The sequence below is a fragment of the Centroberyx gerrardi genome, chromosome 3, assembly GCF_048128805.1.
Source record: "Centroberyx gerrardi isolate f3 chromosome 3, fCenGer3.hap1.cur.20231027, whole genome shotgun sequence".
Classification (NCBI taxonomy): Eukaryota; Metazoa; Chordata; class Actinopteri; order Beryciformes; family Berycidae; genus Centroberyx; species Centroberyx gerrardi.
Genome location: NC_135999.1, coordinates 29,142,840 through 29,162,798, shown reverse-complemented (window position 1 = coordinate 29,162,798; position 19,959 = coordinate 29,142,840). Strand labels below are relative to the sequence as shown.

The following is a 19,959-nucleotide window of genomic DNA, read 5'->3' as shown; positions in this document are numbered from 1 at the left end:
TGCGCTGGGCCGACGCCCCCTTCCTGGACTGTAAGGACGGACGCTTCCTGCCCGGCTGGATGCTCACCATGTCCACGTCCTTCTACGGCCTCAAGCCCGACCTCACCCCCGAGTTCAGGTGAGGGCCTACACACACACACACACACACACACACAAACACACATATATGCACACACATACACACATATATGCACACAGACTACAGACACATACATGCAGGCACACACACTTAGACAAACTATTAAAAACATATTGAGACACATATACACACTCTTATAACATACACACAGAATTAAGACACACATGCACACACACACACCCACACACACCCACAGACACATAAATGCAGGCACACACACTTAGACAAACTATTAAAAACATGTTAAGAGTCATATACACAACTCCTACAACATACACACAGAAATACTGTAACACACACACACACACACACATAAACACAGGCTCTTCATCTCTTCAACATCAACATCGATACTGTCACACACACACACACACACACACACATACAAACAAAGGCAGACAGGTGAATAGCTTTGAAACTCACCCTGCTTCTGATTCTACAGTATAAAAACCCATGGGTTCAGGTAAGGACCCACACCTCAGTCTGTCTCATGCTGATGATGTCACTGCCGGTTGACAGGTGAAAAAAACAAATAACCTCAGCCTGCTCTTGATTCTGTTGTATCACAGCAGGAAGCCAGACTGTACAGCATATTAATAATTCTCTTAACTCCAAATTGGTTGATTTTAATGTTTGTACTTGAAGTGAAGGTTTCCATAGTCCTTTATAGGTAGATTAAGACTTAAGACCCCCATGAACCCATTCAAAACCCAGGATAACATTTCAAAATACATGGTTGTTAATCTTTTTTTCTAAATCCCTGAAAAAAATCGACAGTTTAAACCTGACAGCAGTGATATTCGTACTTCACATGCCTCCCTACTCTCTGTAGAAACAGGCTGCAGGAGCTGTGTTGGCCCCTGCGACCTTTTCCTCCAGCACTCCGGAGATAGTCTGATAAGTGTTTGGAATAAGAAATGTGATTGAATCAACAGAGTTGGATAAAATCTGACATTTGAAAGGGAAGCCACTTAAAGGCCACACAAGTTTCTGCAGAGGAAATGTGGAGCTGCAGGGGATGTGGCTGAAAAAAACGGATGATTCAATAAGTCTAATGTGATTTGGGGCCTTAAAAGCAACTGTTCCTTTATTTAGCTGTTTGGTGCTTCTTCTACATGACATGCTCCACTCTGAAACACATCTGTCTCTGTGTGTGTGTGTGTGTGTGTGTGTGTGTGTGTGTGTGTGTGTGTGTGTGTGTGTGTGTGTGTGTTCCTATACCAGGGGTGTGATCCGTGTGGATGTCAACATTCAGGACTTTGACCTGAACCAGTGTTCAACAGGAGACGGCTGGTTTGCCAACACACACCAATGCAACCGCACCACCATGGAGGTAAACTACCTGACATACTGGTCCGATGCATAGTGGAAAAGTTTCGTAAAATTTTGTATTTGGTTTGTTTAGGTTCCCACTGCCCAATGACAAGCAAACCAGGGCTTGTAAACAAAAGTCACATGACTCACAAGCAGCTTGTATACTGGACAGAGGTCTGGTGACCTGTCATCCTGCAAAGTTAGATATTTTGCTTCCAGTCTCTGTAACTTTATCTCAGCATGATGGACTTGTCTGTCTCTTCTTCTCTGGTGTTCATACCAGTAAAGAACATGAACATGAAGAAATAGCTGAATATGAGCATCAGTCCAGACTTCATTTTGTTCTGCTAGGCTTTCTAAGCATGAGGAACTGCTGGCTATCAAATGTCAACATCAGTCTCCTTAAACCCATAATCCCTTGTGTTTTGGGGTCATTTTCTGTAGTTGGTTGGATTACGTTCTCACTCTTAACAAACCTCACCACAGTTCTGTTGTTAGAGGACTGAGACTCACATTTCCAGGCGTCTTGGTGCCGTTATTTGGTGCCTCCAGAGTTCGCATGCTATTGTTCTCACCTGGACAAACGAACCCAACTAAAAGAGTAAATGCTCCAGAGTTCAAATAAACCAGGAGTAGTTATGGTTTTGGATGTTTTTATAGTTATCGCTGTAGTGGGAACACAGACAGTCTGTTTACTTTTGAAACAAATCTTTTTGTAGTTTAGTTATCTTTATAGTTATCGTTGTAGAAGTGAATGGGCCTCTACTCATCTTCCAGTATCAGGTCCGCTCCTCTAACCTTTAAGCTGCCGCCCACAAAAGGGCATTCTGCCCTACAAAGCCACACAGCAGCAGCAGCTGTCAGAAGTCAAACAGAGAGAAAAAAAAAGTGGTTTATCTCCTGTCCTGCCAAAACTGTGGTTGATACAGAGGTGATTAACAGTACTCATGAGTATATTTTTTGCTGATATGACAAAGTAACTCTCACCGTGACTTTTGAGGTTTAAAACACACAAAAAGCAGTTAGAGCTGTTTGCTTTCGTAGGGAGGAAATCTCTCCTGATGTTTAAAGTTGTCACCTAGCCTCCCTCACTGACCTGCACACAGCGAGTTCCCTTCTTCCTGCTGCTGTATACAGTAAGGCTGCGTTCACATAGCGTTTTTTGATGTGGAAAAAGCGCTGCCTGGAGCGCTTTTTGTGAGGAGAAATAAAAAGCGGATCACGGCAACGTCACCTGACGTTAGCTGAGCAGCTGCTAGCTCACTAACCAGCTGGTTCACTTCTAGCAGACAGAACAGTGTTGTGCAACAAGCAAAGGCTTACCAGATATTTCCAATATATGTCCAGTATAATCCATACTGCCTTTAAGATCGCTGTTGCGGTAACGGAAATTCACTTATTACAACGTCCAATTTCTCCACCGCACTTTTACTCTCTCCATATTTGTTGTTGCTATGGGAAACGGCCAGCGTCTCTGTGATCGCGATTGGTCGGCTGGAAAAAGCGATTCACGTCACCCGGCGCTTTTCTGAAAAGTTGAACATTTCTCAACTTTTGAAAGCGCTCCGCTCTGACGAAAAAAAACACCGGCTGCAGCGCTTTTCGGGAGCGGCCGCCTTTTGTGCGCCTTGCGGCCGCTTCCCATTACTTTTAATGAGGAAAGGGCGCTGGCGGTTGGGGAAAAAACGCTGTGTGTGAACGCAGCCTAAACATCCTGATCTTGTGTCTTTGCCTTATTTCCCATATTGGCTTTAACCTCCTTTTAGAAATTCCTCCTCAGTGTGAAAGCAGCAGTTGGGTATTGGAAATGGGACGACTGCAAAATCCGCTCCTGTCAGGTTAATTATCATGGCACAAAGATATACAGAATATTAACTGGGAGCAAACTGTTGGAAAATGAAGAAAGGATAGCACTGATAGAACTGTTTCCAAACTTGAGTTAGCATGTAGCAAAGCCCATATGGATGTAAACAACAGGTACAAACCACAGCTCCAAGTTGGTAAAATACCCGGATTCGTTAAGCTCCGAGTCTAACAAATCTCTTATTGATCTATTATCTATTATCTTTTTTTCTCCTCTGTTTTCTACAACTGCCGTCTGCAACTAATGACATAATGCGAGCGTACTGCATTCTGTACCCACTCTAAACTGTGGACGACCTCTTCCAGCCGTCCACCCCGTCTTAGTTTTCACCCACTCCCCCTCTGTCGCCCCGTCCCCTTCACCTCCGCTCCTCTCTCTCCCGTCTCGTCTGTTCCCCTTAGGTAAGCCGCGGTTTTGACTTTTGTTACATCATGCAAATACACTCTAAACTGTTTACGACCTCTCCAAATGGTTTAAGCCCTCTCTGTCTATACTCATTACTTAGTTTTTGCCTTTTATCCTGCGCTCATGTTTTCACCCATTCACGCTTTCCCTCTCTCTCTCTCTCTCTCTCTCTCTTCGTCTGCTCCCCGTCACCTCCGCCCCTCTTTTGGATTCAGCCTCGTCTCCCTCTTTTCGGCCCGCCCGTCTGCGCGGACCCAATCCTCTACCTCTCATCTCATCCTTCTATTTAAAGATGGCTGTACTGGGTGGCGGGCTGCGGGATGATCTGCTGGATTATGGCGATAATCCAGCCGCGCTGACATACTTCCCCTTCATGCTCCGCTCTCACAGGGTGCAGAAACACAAGAGAGGAGCAGACCAAAAAAATCCCAAAATCCACGTCAGCCTCTGTCCCGTCCTGCACTACCTGCTCAGTGGATTCAAACCCTTTGGCTGCGCAGAGAGCGTACTAGGTCACCCACTTTCCTCCATGCTGGGTCACCTGTCCTGTCCTGTCCTTTCCTTTCCTTTCCTAACCTGTCTTGTCCTGTCTTGTCTTGTCTTGTCTTGTCCCGTCTTGTCCCGTCTTGTCCCGTCCTGTCCCTTTCCTAACCTGTCCTGTCCTTTCATTTCCTTTCCTTTCCTTTCCTTTCTTTCCTTTCCTTTCCTTTCCTAACCTGTCCTGTCCTTTCCTTTCCTTTCCTTTCCTAACCTGACCTGTCCTGTCCTTTCCTTTCTTTCCTTTCCTTTCCTTTCCTTTCCTTTATTAATTACCATAAAATCACAGGTGGATGAGTGGAGAAGTAACAAATGGTTTCATCCATCACTGCTGTTGTGGAAAAAACACAACTTTTTGCAGAGCTGTGTTTTTTGTCTGGCAGTGACTAATTAATGAAGTGATTTCTGCTCAAGTGTGGTAAAGATATTCTGTTTCCTGTTCAGAGTCATGATTTTTAGCTGTAATGGCTCCGTCCTGACCGCATTCTTTCAACTTTTACTCATCCGGAAAAGTAAAACTGTGCACGCATGCTGTTTTTTTTAGCAACTCTCTGCTTCACAGTCATACAGTTCAACACATTCACAGCTGCCCGATAGATCCACAGTCTTCTACTGTTGGCCTCTAAGTAGTTCTGCTGGAGTTGGTGGTTAAGTACGTTACTCAATTCTTGACTTCCTTGACTAAAATGTACACTGTTTTTACTAGGGATCGGGCGATATATCAAAATATATCGCCCGATCGCCCATCGCAATTCAGGGCATTTTTCTCAAAACAAATACAGTAAGTATAAGGTTTTTTTTAATGCAAAGTAGAGATCTATTTTACTCCAAAGTGCAAAAAAATGCAGTGCAGCAAACGTTTTGTCCAAGACAGCAGCACATTCTTCAGTGCATTAAAACACGTCTCAACACAGTCAGTTATAAATATCAAAACAACTGGCTGTGAGGTCAACATGCTGTGGAGGCTGTAATGCATCTGAACCGTGATGACCCCCGCCTCAAACTTAAACGTGACAGATGACTCTCCATTGAATTGCTATGACTATCTGTTGAATTACTGTGCTGCCATGAAGAGAATTAAGTTTACAGCAGTGTATAATCCCCAGCACATTAATGTTTAACCCCTTCGGCATGCCATTAGGTGTTTCAGCGTCTGATAGGGGGGCGGTGGGTTTGCATATACATATGTGATGGCTGTGTGTGTGTGTGTGTGTGTGTGTGTGTGTGTGTGTGCGCGTCTGTTGTGTGTACATGGGTACAGGATTTCCCTGGAAAAGGATAATGCTCTTGGTAGAGGCATTATGTATCCATTTAGCTTTTAACTTAGATTAACACACAGAGCATCCAAGTGCGTGTGTGTGTGTGTGTGTGTGTGTGTGTGTGTGTGTGTGTGTATCTGGCTCTCTGTCCTGACTGGCTAAATAGAAGCTAGCATCAGAGGGAAATGGAGTGAGAGAGAGTAATGCGACCCCATTTTTAACCTTTATTCATCCAGGTAAGCTTTACAGAGCATAAAGCTCTGCTTCATGTTCAGACACTTCCACACATATTTCCACCCAGGAGCTGCCCAGTACAACCACAGTCTGTTACTGTGGTTGTACTGGGCAGCTCCTGGGCAGCTCCAGTGGCCAACCATAGACCATATTGGGGGATAAGTGCCTTGCTCAAGGGCACATAGGGATCTGAAGCAGAAGTGTAGGCCGAAGCCTTCCTGTGGGTGACTAGCGGCTAAGTGGCTAACGCGATTTTCCATTGACCGCAGAGTAGCATGTCTTCTGTAACTAAACAAAGCAACGAATGGTGTTGAGATTCACCTCTCGACTCTACGCAGCATAAGCTTTAAGATGATTTGCACGTTTATGTTATTTTAACGCACAGAAACTTACAGTAAAGACTGTTATAATGTCTACAATGTAGAATGTCTGCAATGTAGAATGTAGCAACTGTTGCTAGCGGCTGATCCTCCTGAGCAGGGAGCAGACCATAGAGATATAACACTGTTAGAGAGATATAACACTGTTATATCTCTATGGAGCAGACTGTCCCATGGCAGGTTTTCACCTGTTGAGATGCAGTTTGGACTTCGCTGAGTTCAGGCTCATGTCTGAGTTCAGGCTCATGATAGAAACTGCTGACAGTTTTTCACTGTAGCTTGTGAAGCTGTAGCTAGCTAGCTAGCTACTGTAGCTTGTTCCCTTTGCAGGTGATGGAACAGAACAAACGTCCCCTGGGTAAATTAAGGTTGAAAATGAGATTTTGTTTTATCATTCAAACATCAGTGACAATCAGCTATTATTACAATCATTTTAGTTTGATTAGGAAATTTTCTAGAGACTCCATTTCCATATCAGGGGACCCCACGCGGGGCACCAGTCCAAGGTTGGGAAAGACTTCACTAAATAAGATAAAATGATAAGATGACATTTTACTGATCCCTGTGGGGAAATTAGGTCGTTGCAGCAGCAAAAGTAATACATGTCAACACAGAAACGACAAGTAGAGTGTAAGCAGTAAGAAATATAACAAATAAAAACAGTTAAAGGCTAATAACACAATAAAGCAGTAAATTAGAATGTAAACAAACCATTACTGTTCTTCCTCTTGTTATTATTATCATCACTATATGTATTACTATCATTATTACTCAAAGAGAAAGGATGGACAAACTAAGAACAGACCAGACAACAGAGAGAAAAGAGAAAAGAAAAAATGAAAATACAACAGACAAAATAGACAACTGTCACTGTCTCTTGCAGTGCGAGCCAATTCCAGGCCAGGGGTTTCGACTGGACCAGTACTGCTGCCGCTGCAAGGAGGGCTACTACAGCCCCCCGACGGCCGGCCAGGACACCGGTAAGCCAATCACAGACCTCCGTCCAGAGGAGGCAAACACTCCCAAAGCACAGAGGGTTAATTAACTGAGAGGTGCTTCATTTTTCTGTCTTCTTTAAAGTCCTATACACCGCTTACTGTCTGTAAGACTGAACCCAAGATTCGTCTTGTTTGCTGAAAACGAGGCTAAAGGAACAGTTTACATTTTTAAAAATCAATCCATTAATTTATAATGAACTGGGAGTGCTTTCAAGTAGGTTCATCAACAAGTTGGTATTGTCTTATTCTAAGTCCTGTATATCCTTTACTTGACATAATACTAAACCCAAAACAAGCTAACTGTAGCGAAAGATTTAAGGCTGTTGTTTGCTTGTGTTTCTCCCTGTTATACTGAAGAAGCCAGTTCACCTCACTGCCATGATGGAAATACTATCCTACATCAGTTCATCAACATACTTTTGAATGAGCTCAATCAGTAGCGTAGTTTTGTGGATTTGAGAGTGGAAGTGATTTACCTTGAGCGAGGATGCTATAGTCTTTGCTAGCAGGAATAACACCTCTATGTTCGTGTCTACGTTCATGTTTTTCACTCCAAAAAATTGGCTATCCAACCATTTAAAACAAGTCACATCTATTACTTAGTTACAAAATGATTGATTAAAACACATAATGTTACTTTTGGAAGGACAGTACTTGGATAGCTCTTGGATGCTGAGATGAGAACATTTCTGCAGACTGGATCCTTTATATTTTAGAGACAGCAAATGACAGACTTCAGCTAATGATGAGTTTCCAAAATGGATACACTGCTGAATGTTTTGGAGATGAAGTCCTATGGAAATGAGGTTTTCATATGCATGTGTGTGTGTGCGATGCAGATGGAGGCTTTGTGAACGGGAGCGGCGGTGGCGGTATGTGTTACCCGGCCTTGCCCATCTGTCTTCCATGCTGGCCAGGCTGTAGGAGCTGCCAGGACGGCGCCCCCTGCTGGGTGCAGGAGGACTGGTTCCTGCGGGCCGGGGTGCTGGCCGTCCAGGGCGTCTTCATGCTCCTGGTGTTCGTCAGCATGCTGGCCGCCTACCAGCACCGCCGCAGCCGGGTGAGTCAGGTCTTTTGGCTGACCGGGGCCACCGTATGGGTGGGGGCTGGGTGGAGGGATGATCAGGGGAACGGAGCCATGATGCGTGATGTTGTAAATTATGATCTGTGTTTATGTATTATGTATTATGCGCTTGTTTTTTAAATTTAAACTCTCACGTTATTGCTAATGTTGAATGTGCTTGTCCTAATCTTGCCTTGCTATCTTTACATCAACGGATATAAGTCGCTGATTTTGTTGTGACATCAATGATTATGTTATTTATGCTTCATGTTTTTTTAATGTTGTCAAATCAAATCAAATCAAATCAAAGCCCAAATGGCCATACAGAATTTACAGTCATGGGTCAAAAATTGTCATGATTTATAAATAATGTAATGTCATGTTTTGTTCCAGGCCCTTGGAAAGCTTAAAGCTGGGAGAATAGAGTCATATAGATCTACTGTAGATCTGCAGCGTTTCCTCTGTACTTATTCAGCTACTACTGTATAATTTAACCAAGTAATCCACTAAAACACAAAGAAGTGCAGTGCTAATATTTGTTGTAAATGCTTTTATTTCAATTAAGTATACAAAGAACATTGTCATCTGCACAACTAGGTCTAAAACTGCACACTGGTCTACAGCAGGTTTTGTAGTTTCCAATTTTACTTGTCGTCAAGACCTGATTCAGCCTCGCATGGCCGATCATTACAGCTCAGTATATGAAGTCAGAAGAACTAATTAGGCTTCCATGATGGAAGCGTCTCCCCTCCGACACCGCCGGCCCCCAGAGCGCCGACATTAACCAACACTTCATTTCCCCGCTTGTCAAACAGTTTTCACCATTAGTCATTATTAGAGCGTGATAGCTCAGACGTTCACAGCCATAACCCAGGCTGTAAAGATCATAATAAAATAAAGGCGAGTCCAGTCTTTCCATACCAATTAATGTCTTGCCTCGGGTTCTCTTTCACCACACCACATCTTTTTTTTACCCATGACCACTTTAAACCCCCCCCCACCCCCCAACAGAGGATCCGGGCGTCGGGTCTCCTGCTGTTGGAGACGATCCTGTTCGGCTCTCTGCTCCTCTACTTCCCGGTGAGTGTCTGACTGAGAGTGTTGGAGATTAGAGCGCTTTTCAGATCACTGCGCAGCGCCACGGATTATATCATAATGGACGATTTAGAGAGGTGGGTGGGTGGGGGGTATATGTGTGTGTATGTGTGTGTGTGTGTGTGTGTGTGTGTGTGGTGGGGGGGGGGGTTGGTAGGTAGGCAAGGCGACACGTTTCATAACATCTCTCTGCTCAAATGCAAGTGATAGATTATCGATCAACCTTCAGATTCATTGTAGCAATTAAAGAGCCGTTACAGCGAGTCAGTCATTAATTTTTATCCGTCTATCTAAAAACGTCGATTGATTATGCTGTTCCTGCTGACTCGGGCTGTTTGGGGCAAGCGGAGCTCTGGTAGGTCATTGATCATACTGTCTCACTCGATTGAGCTCGGCATCGACTCGGTTGATTGTGATGTGTGAACAGGCTCCTCATGGCAGCTCGCCTCTTCTTAATTGCAAGCTGGTGATGTGATTTCAATAGTGTGAGATCATTCAGTGTGAGAAACACATGTGGAAGAACAAAATATTATTTATTTATCCAAGTAAATGTGACATTTTCATATAAATGAAAGTCTGTTTTGCTACTTTTTATCATCACAGCACAACAGTGATCCAACCTATATCCAGTTCATAAATCTTCTCCACTGTCTGTTCTAAACAGCCGGTGTCTGGTAGCTCTTTCCCGGGAAAAGCCACACAGGAAGTGATGCATTTTACGTTCCCGGTTTGTTTGGAATAAACAGAAGAAGAAGAAGAACTGGGTAGTTAGCATGAGCAACCATGGCTGAACAGACAAAGAAAAGAGCTAAAATGATGAGCTACCCTCCCATTATTTTAGCTGGTAAACGGCAGGCATCTCATCACAGCTCCGCTCTTCTTCAGTGGAAATGTCAATCTGCTTCCAACTGCAGCCAAGTACTGAGGCATCAGAAACATTTGTGCAAATAATAACTGAATTGCAGCCAAACAGTTGAAAGCATAGAAACCAAGCTTAGAAGCACATGCACAAGTTCTCTACTTAAGAATTATATTTGGTGAAAAGCAGGTACAAAGGTGAAATCCAGTCCACATCTCCCACTGCAGCTCTGTAAGGCAAAGGCCCAGATGAAAGGTCAGACTCTCTCATCTCAGCGGGGCGTCACACTCTCCGCTTTACCTCCCTGCCCATTTGATCGGCCATTTGATCTACTAACAGTCGTCTGCTGGAGGGCTTGTTGTTGTAGTCTGCACATGGAGGAAGACCTTGGTGCTGAAACGTCTCTGCTGCTTTCTTGTATTTTGCACTGATAAAAAGAATCAAAGATATAAAATTCTGTAAATGATGTAAGCCCGAGTATTGTGGCAGATAGGAGTTTTAGTGATACAAACATTTGTCGAAGGCAGAGCGGCTCTGGAGGCAGAAATAATCTCATTGGTTGGGTTAAACCTCAGTGGGCGGAGCCAAAGAAACATAGTATATCATATAATTAATACCGCCTTCCACAGATGTTTACGGCACATTTGCTGTGATTCTATATGTGCTCACTTTATGAGCAGTTTATCCTTTATGAGTGGTTTGAACACAATGATGTACATTTACATTTTAGGCATTTAGCTGATGCTCTTATCCAGATCAGTGACTAACGATGAGTGTAACTGTAGAAACTGTAGAAAAAGCTTTAATTCCTAGATCAGTGTGAAGTGTGTTATTAAGCGTTTGCAAATTTGTTCTAACTCTATATACACACATCTGATCCATCCTTTTATATGTGGTTTTAACTAAATGAGGTAGTTCACCAATCAGTGACCCGTCACACAAAAACACACAAACATTATTATTATTACTAGTAGCGGTAGTAGAAGTTGTAATAGTAGCACTAGTAGTAATAATAGTAGAAGTAGTAGTAGTAGTAGTGGTAGTAGGCTAATAGCAGTAGTGGTAGTAATAATAGCAGTTGCAGCAGTAGTAGTAGTAGTAATAATAGTAGTAGTAGTAGTAGCAGTAATAGTAGTAGTAGTAGTAGTAGTAATAGTAGTAGTTAGCAGTAGTAATGTAACACATTTCATACATAAATGCAGTTTAATTGAACAGAATGAAGACTGCCTCATTCATAATGTCTCCTGCTGTCTGTCTGACTCTGTGTTCCTCTCCTCCTCCTCAGGTCTTCATCCTGTACTTCAAGCCCAGCACCTTCCGGTGTATCCTCCTTCGCTGGGTTCGAATGCTGGGCTTCTCTATCGTGTATGGGACAGTGACGCTGAAGATGTACCGGTCAGTTGGCATTTTGTCCCTCAGATTTTCAGTTTGTTTTTTTGTTTTTTTCAAAGTAATAACCTGTGACATTTTCATATATCTGTTTTGCTACACTCTATTACTGATTTATTCCTATAACACAACTGTGATTCAACCTATATCCAGTTCATAAAGCTTTTCCATTGTCTGTTCTAAACAGCCGGTGACTGGTTGCTTTTTCCTGGGAAAAATCCTCTGCCACACAGGAAGTGATGCGTTTTACGTTTCCGGTTTGCCTGGAATAAATAGAAGAAGAAGAACTGGGTAGTTAGCATGTAGAGATCTCTGGGAAGTGCAGTGCAGAAACACCACAGCAATGACCGCTTATCATCAAAGATATCCCCAAAATGAAAAGAACCAAGAATCTTGCAGATTACCAGTTTAATGTATCTTATTTTTATGTTTCTATTTATCCGCAGAAGGGTTTTCCTAAGCATGATTGCCCTTCATCAGCATTATCCTGCTTCATAATTCATTCAGTTACACACAATCCCACCTAACCACAGTCTTCTACTGTTGGCCAGCTTCACTGCAGCAGTTGGGAATTAAGCTCCTTGCTCCATTTTACTTTCTCCACCCAGATTTTCCTACAGCGTCGGGATTCAAATTGACAAACTTCCAGTCACAAGCCCATCTCTCTATCCTTTAGGGTGTTGCTGCTCTGCTATCTACCCACTTCTACAATAAATAACTAATTAAACAAACTGCGTCATATCCATTATACTAGAGGTGTACAACACTGTCTAATCCTAGTTGAAATGAATTGCTCCAGGATGTATAAAACCTTTCTTAGACTTGGGTCAAATTGTAATAATTCTTAAGAGTTTGTTTTAATCTGCTCACACAGTTGGGTTTTACCACATCAGTACAATTTAGACACTATCAGAAGTTGTTGATCACAGAAAAGCACACTAAATTGACTTTCCAATACTATAATAAGTAATACCTGTGTGACTTCCTTGCATTCATTGTATTGTTCAAGGGGGTAAATCCTACGTATTTGTCAGCTATGTAGACTAAAACAAACCATAAAGAATATTTACAGGTCCAGGTCTGCTGACTCTTCTGCTTGCTGCCTCTGTCCAGGGTGCTGAAGGTGTTCCTCTCCCGCACCGCCCAGAGGGTTCCCTACATGTCCAGCCTGCATTTGCTGAGGATTCTGGGAGTGATGCTGGTGACGGTGAGCTGGTTCCTGTGTGCGTGGACGGTGGGCGTTCTGCAGAACCGCGACCGCAACATCCCAGTGCTCATCACATCCACCACGTCGGACGGGCAGGGCTTCAACCTGTGCTACCTGGACCGCTGGGACTACATGATGGCTGTGGGTGAGTGGAGGGCAGGGATCAAGTCAAGCCTGGACTCTTTCCATGTTAGTGTGAAAATGAGATGAACAACATGGGAGAATCTCTGAACTGGTGGTGTGCAGAGGTATGAAACCCTTTCACTCCAATAACACAGTTATGATTGAAAGTTTGATACTTAAATAAAATAGTATCATCCTCATGGAAACAAAGCAAAAATAGTCAAGAAAATAAAATAAAGATTAATATTGTCCTCAAAATATTTTTTTTGTTGACATGAAATTATTTTGACGGGCAATTTACACATTTATTTTACTAGTACAGCATTGATACAAATTTATAAGACTTAAACAAATTTAAAACAAGTGAACACCTAAAAAGACACCTGCGCCCTTCATGACTGAGCTTACGAGGCGATCAACATTACATCTGTCCTTTCTGTTTTCCGCCTCAGCCGAGCTGCTGTTTCTGTGCTGGGGCAGCTCTCTATGCAGCGCCGTCAGGCCGGTTCCCTCAGCCTTCCACGAGCCTCGCTACATGGGCATCGCCATCCTCAACGAGCTGCTGCTCTCCTCCATGTTCCACCTGCTCCGGTAACCAGCTGGCATGACCCCTTGCTTCTGAACGGCTTAAATGCAGCTTATTTGGCCACCTGAAGTTTGGCTATATTCACACATGCTCTTGAAGAGTTTAACTTGTAAAACATATGTAAACAAGCCTTTTTAGCCACAAAATCCATACCAACTCATGTTTATACTCATGTATAAACTCATATTTTATATCTGACGCCTCACCAACTACCAATCAAGTCGGCTATTTTTCTTTCTTTCCATCATTATGTTTCGTTGTCCTCCATGCTAACGCTGGTTCAGCCAAGCTGCTATGAGCACCAAAATTATAGCAATTGCCTCAGGTGAATGATGCAAAACAAATTTTATTGTCATGGCAACTGGCAAAATTTTATGTGAACATTCAAATCCAAGTCGCATGTAGGTTGCATGCCTCTGGATCCAATTTTATACCAAATATCCATGTGGTCCAGATTGGAATTGAAAAAATGCAACTTTTTGCTGTTTTTGCCAATTAGAAAACATCAGATCCGTGTCACATGGGAGGAAACAAAAACAGAATTGAGGCACTTTCAGCTGCAGAATGAACATAGACTATATTTCAGAGGGAAAAAGTATGTTCAATTCAATAAATCACTACATAAACAAAGCAAGTAGTGGGAGACTGTTTCAAAGTTAAAGATTAGGACTTCAAGGTAGAAATAACTTGATGTGGGGTGATTTTGTGTTCTCTGTCTCCCCCAGGTTTTTCTTACCCTCTCTCCATCCTGATTGGATGTTGTTGCTCTTCTTTACACACACCCATGTCACCATCACTGTGACACTCGCCCTGCTGTTCGTTCCCAAGGTACTTTGCATTTTGGTTTCATGGTCCCAAGTTCCATCTGAATCTGTCTTGGGGTGGGATGGCGGGTAAAAGCAGCTTTCCTGTCAAAACGTTGATTTTGTATTGTCCTAAAAAAAATTGTGCATGGTGGCTACACACTCTTTTTGTTTACATATTCAACCAAAATGTTAACATATTCATTGTGAATGCGTGTGCTTGTGTGTGTTCGATAGTTTCTCCATGTGTCTAAGCCGGGCAGAGAGCAGATTGCAGCAGAGGTGTATGAAGACGAAGTCGACCTGCGGCGCTCCGGGTCGTACCTCAACAGCAGTTTTCACTCTGTTTGGAGTGACCACAGTTTGGAACCGGATGACATTCGGGTAAACTGTCTTGCCCCCCTTAAACCATATTGATTGGCAGTTTGAATTCAGACATAATTTATGAAAGGTGGAAGAAATTAAATTATAATAAACTAAATGTCCCTTAATTTCAACTATGACCACCTGAAACCTCACTCAAACAGATCTTAAATGATAATTTAAAATGAATTCTAATTTTCATCATAAAAAAAATCAATAAATGCCCTGTGTGAATTTCACAATCGGTCCTAGTATGACAATATATTATATGACCTGTGTTTTCTCCACCATTTACCCTTTTCTTGTCCCTGTGCTCTCCTTGTATTGAAACCTGCCTTTCACCTTCCCCTTGATTTACTTTACTCTCCATGTCTTTTCCTCTCCTCAATCATTCCAACCCAATTCCTCAATCCCTTCATCAATTCCATCCCCTCTTCATATGCACCAGGATGAACTGAAGAAGTTATATGCCCAGTTGGAAGTCCACAAGACCAAGAAGATGACCACAAACAACCCTCATCTGTCAAAGAAGCGAAGTTCTCGACGTGGATTGGGCAGATCCATTATTAGACGTATTGCTGAGATCCCAGAATCCATGAGCCGGCAGTGCAGTCGTGAGGAGAAAGAAGGTTCCTTCCATGGCAAAAGTGTTCATCAATCTGAATCTTTTAAGAGGGCCCCGGATACCGTTAGTATCAGTTACAAAGGATCAATGAAATCACCTTCACCAGTGATGCGTAAATCACAAAGTGACCATGACTATGTTAGGGAAAGGGACTCTTGCTTGCGTGACTCCATGTTGAGGGCCAACGCAGTGAAGAGAGCTTCTCAGCGATCGGAGACAGACTCCTTGGACATTCCACCAGCAGTCTGTAAGTCAGCCAGTGCCCAAAATCTTACAATCGATAACAATCTCCTGCATCCTGATCATACGAAGCTTCATAAGTCCTTGAGTCTATCCTCCACTAACACCCATACTATGGAGAAAATTCCCAAGGTTGACAGAGCCAGCTCAGTAACAACAAAGTCCAAGCAGAATATCACCATCAAGGACCAGACCACGAGTGCTCTCCAGTCACATTCATATGACAAGGCTGAGGTCTGTCCTTGGGAGGTGGAGCAAGAACAACCCGTAGACAAGAACCCGAAGCATGTCACGTATGCTCCTTCTGAGGATGGCGACGCAAAAAGCTCAGACAATTTACAGTCTCCACATGTCTGTCCCTGGGACCATGTACCACCTACAGAGACGAATCCGGCTGCAGAGAAAGGAATAGAGGGAGAATGTGAGTCTCCCAAACCGCAGGCTCCTGTCTCTGCAAGTGCACCAGGCTCTCCAAGACCAAAGGTCACAAAGGATCAGCGTGTCTTCTCCTTCCGCACCACCTCTCAAAAGTGGCTCTCTGTGAAAGCATTCATTGGATCTGTGGATGCAAGTGTCAAGGAGAAATCCATTAGGGAAGCGGATGTAAATTTAAAGAAAGAGGATTCCGTTTCACAAAAAAGCCAAGAAAGTGGAGGAACTGCTTCCACAACACCCAAGTCAACAGTATTTAATAGAAGTTTGGAGAGAAGAGAAAAGAAGAAACTGCATAAAAGAAGTATGACTACAGCAGACGGGAAACCATGCCTTATGAAGCAGAACGCAATCAGAATGTCCTCAGGGGATTCTTCAGATAGAAGCCCAAGAAGGCTAGTGATTATGAAGTCTGCCGTCTACCCATGGGATGTGGAGGATATGCAAAAAGATAGCACATATGAAAATGTATTTCTGTCGAGGCAGAACAGCATACGTAGTAGTGTAAGTTCTTGGGAAACTGGAGGCACCAGTTCTAGAACTCCTTCAACCCACAGAAGAGGCGGTAATCGAATTATAACCACTCGTAAAATGTCTCATCCAGATGTATGTCCATGGGAAACATCCAGTTCTTTACAGCAAGGACCACAGAAGCACCAGAGCATTAAAGCTGACGTCTGCCCTTGGGATGTTGAGGAAGCACAGTCGTCTGAACGTGCCAGTGTGTGTCCCTGGGAATCCCAGGACCATGAGACTGTGAAAAGAAAAGAAAGTGGTCATGCTGATTTGTGTCCTTGGGAATCACAAGATATCCCCGCTACTTCAAATGCTACGCTGTCCAAAGAGTCACAGCAGATGCAACAGACTTCAAGCCGAGCAGCAGCCATATGTCCCTGGGAGTCTGTGGAAACCCCACAGCCCGCAAAGAGACAAGATGATGTAAATGCTAATGTTTGTCCTTGGGATGTTCAGGACAAGGCTGAAGTTATATATGAAAATGTAAAGGCGCCCTTACGACAAGAAACTGTGATAGCTAACATCCATCCCAATGTATCAGAGGATATGTCAACTAATGGGAAACAGCACGAGAAAAAAGACAGCATTAAGCTAGTTACAACTGCCGTTGCAAAATCAGCTGCTCTACATTTGGCCAAACAAGTGACAAAGACAGTAGATAGTTGTCCATGGGATTTCCCTGATCCACCTAAAATCGTGTCAAACATTTGTCCTTGGGAAGAGGGGGACACAGAGCCATCTGTGACCAAAGCAACTATAGAATCAACTTCACAGGGGACCACTAGCATCAAGATGGATATTTGTCCATGGGAAACTGGGCATCAAGAAAAACCAGAAGGCTCTCAAAAGGATGTCTGTCCTTTAGAAACCACAGTAGTACAGATAGAGGGGAAAGACAGCACAAGAGTAAACATATGTCCTTGGGAAACTGAGCAACCTGAAAAACCTGCAGCTACCGAGATTGTGTCAAAAGGACTGGAAAAGACAAATAGAGAAGACAGTGCTAGGGCAGGCGTTTGTCCATGGGAAACTGAGCAACCAGAAACAGGGAACATGCAGGCCTCCAAAACACCAGGGACTCTCGTAAGCCAAGACACAGCTCGGGGAAATGTTTGTCCATGGGAGACAGAGGAACCAGAGATAGTGAAGACTGAGGTTTCAAAAGCACCAGAAAACCTACAAAGACAGGAAAATTCCCAGGTTGATGTCTGTCCATGGGAAACTGCAACGCGAGAGGGTATAACAAAGCAAGACAGCGTTTGCACTGATGTCTGTCCATGGGAAACTGCAACGCAAGAGGGTATAACAAAGCAAGACAGCGTTTGCACTGATGTTTGTCCATGGGAAACAACTGAAACAAGAATTGTCAAAAAGCCAGACAGCATTCAGGCGGATATATGTCCATGGGAGACAGAAGACCCAAAAGTTGTGAAAAAGCAAGACGACGCTCGAGCAAATGTTTGTCCATGGGAGACAGAAGGCCCAAAAGTTGTCAATAACCAAGACGGCACTCGTGTAAATGTTTGTCCTTGGGAGACAGAAGACCCAGAAGTTGTTGAAAAGCCAGACAGCACAGGAGCAGATGTTTGTCCCTGGGAATCTAAGGATCCACAAAAGTCAACCGAAAGCAAGGTTGATATTCCCAACAGTGACAAAGATGAAATCGCAGAGAACCAGGGACCACTCTCTGATGAAGAAACAGCCCCAGACAGCAGCACACAGCACATAGAGGAGTCTAAATCAAACGTGCCCCTAGGCCGGCGTGATGCTTTGTGTCCATGGGCACTGGAAAGGACCACATCTGGTTCATTCACAGAGCTAGACAGTGTGTCGGATGTTTTTACATGGGAACCTGAGAATATTCCCGAGGAAGACGAAGAGGAAGACGACGCTGAGTGTGCTGCTGAGGCCTTTGTATTCCCACCTGACTTGTGAGTTAAAACTAGCCACCATTTACTTTCAGCAGATTGCTTGACCAATCCCACTAAATCATGGGGGAGTTTTGGTGGTACCCTATTGATGGCTAAAAGGAAATTTGTCTTTTCACCTTCCCCTACTCACAGGGAGGTCAGAGGTCAGGGTCAGCTACAGAACGGCTCCCTTGGAGCTGGTGGGGATTCAATGTCTTGTTCAAAGGCATTTCTGCTGGACAAATGCTTGGGGTAATGTGAGATTGAACCTGGGACCTTCATACTACAGGTCAGACTCTCCACCCACTTGTTCACACTGCTGTCCCTCTAAGAAGCCTGTAATTGGGGCCTGAGAATATTCCCGAGGAAGACGAAGAGGAAGACGACGCTGAGTGTGCTGCTGAGGCCTTTGTATTCCCACCTGACTTGTGAGTTAAAACTAGCCACCATTTACTTTCATCAGGTTGCTTGACCAATCCCACTAAATCATGGGGGAGTGCGGACTCTTGAGAAAAAGTTTTGATGGTACCCTATTGATGGCTAAAAGGAAATTTGTCTTTTCACCTTCCCCTACTCACAGGGAGGTCAGAGGTCAGGGTCAGCTACAGAACGGCTCCCTTGGAGCTGGTGGGGATTCAGTGTCCTGTTCAAAGGCATTTCTGCTGGACAAATGCTTGGGGTAATGTGAGATTGAACCTGGGACCTTCATACTACAGGTCAGACTCTCCACCCACTTGTTCACACTGCTGTCCCTCTAAGAAGCCTGTAGTTGGGGCTTGATGAACTGGATATGATAGCCTGAGTGAAGGGAGGTTTCTTTCAGCTCAGTATTGCAGAGTCATAACTGCAGCTCCATCAGCAATACAGCAATGAATAACAAACTGACATTGCTTGGCTGATTGAGGTGCATAAACCCCATGGTCCTGGATCAGAGAAGGCGTTTAGATGAAGTCCCTTTTCTTCCTGCTTCCACCCCCATTTTGAATTAATAAATGTTTTCTGTGTCTTTGTATGTTTTTAAGTGACAATGCACGTCTTTGCCATCTATGTTGGAGCCATGGCTGTAGGTGAATATGTTATAGTGTCAGAAAACCTGAACTTAATAAAGTCTACAACGCTAAACATACAGGGAAATAAATCACAGGGCCCATCAGACGGAACTGTAAGCATAACCAGCATTAACAAACTAGTTTGACTGCAGTAGACTTGTAATATACTATATAACTTCAATATACTTTTGTTGAAGTGTGCAAATTATATTTTCAAAGTAGAGGTGTATGTGTGAAACAGTGCAGCCAAGACTACAATGGATGTCAAATATCAGTCAAGTATTGATTAAGGATTGATACAACTATGCATATCAGTTCAGTTTACATGACTAATTACATGACTAAATGTCACATTGAATAATTCCTAATGTCTCACTTTTGATTCTATCTAGACGTGCAAAATTATTTTAATAAAAATCCTAAGGTATATTACTTTGATTATATGGATCAATATGGAGAAACTATCCACAGCTTTTCAAAACAACACAAAAAAACATGTAGAAGTAGAAAAGGGATGCCAAAAATAACATAAATCACCATTAACTCATACTCCCACCCTAAATATGTCA

At 43.4% G+C, this 19,959-nt stretch overlaps 1 protein-coding gene across 1 annotated transcript in view; it reads left to right on the top strand.

Moving 5' to 3' along the window:
* gpr179 (G protein-coupled receptor 179) overlaps positions 1–18,366 on the top strand; it is a 19,231-nt gene extending 865 nt beyond the window's left edge. Inside the window, exons 1-11 of the mRNA XM_078290599.1 lie at positions 1–118; positions 1,364–1,472; positions 7,016–7,112; positions 7,976–8,190; positions 9,205–9,273; positions 11,433–11,542; positions 12,650–12,888; positions 13,319–13,457; positions 14,178–14,280; positions 14,493–14,639; positions 15,067–18,366. The exon at positions 1–118 is cut by the window's left edge and continues 865 nt beyond it. Coding sequence (XP_078146725.1) covers positions 1–118; positions 1,364–1,472; positions 7,016–7,112; positions 7,976–8,190; positions 9,205–9,273; positions 11,433–11,542; positions 12,650–12,888; positions 13,319–13,457; positions 14,178–14,280; positions 14,493–14,639; positions 15,067–18,366 — 4,646 coding nt within the window. The remainder of the gene's footprint in view (positions 119–1,363; positions 1,473–7,015; positions 7,113–7,975; positions 8,191–9,204; positions 9,274–11,432; positions 11,543–12,649; positions 12,889–13,318; positions 13,458–14,177; positions 14,281–14,492; positions 14,640–15,066) is intronic.
* Positions 18,367–19,959: the final 1,593 nt, after the last annotated feature.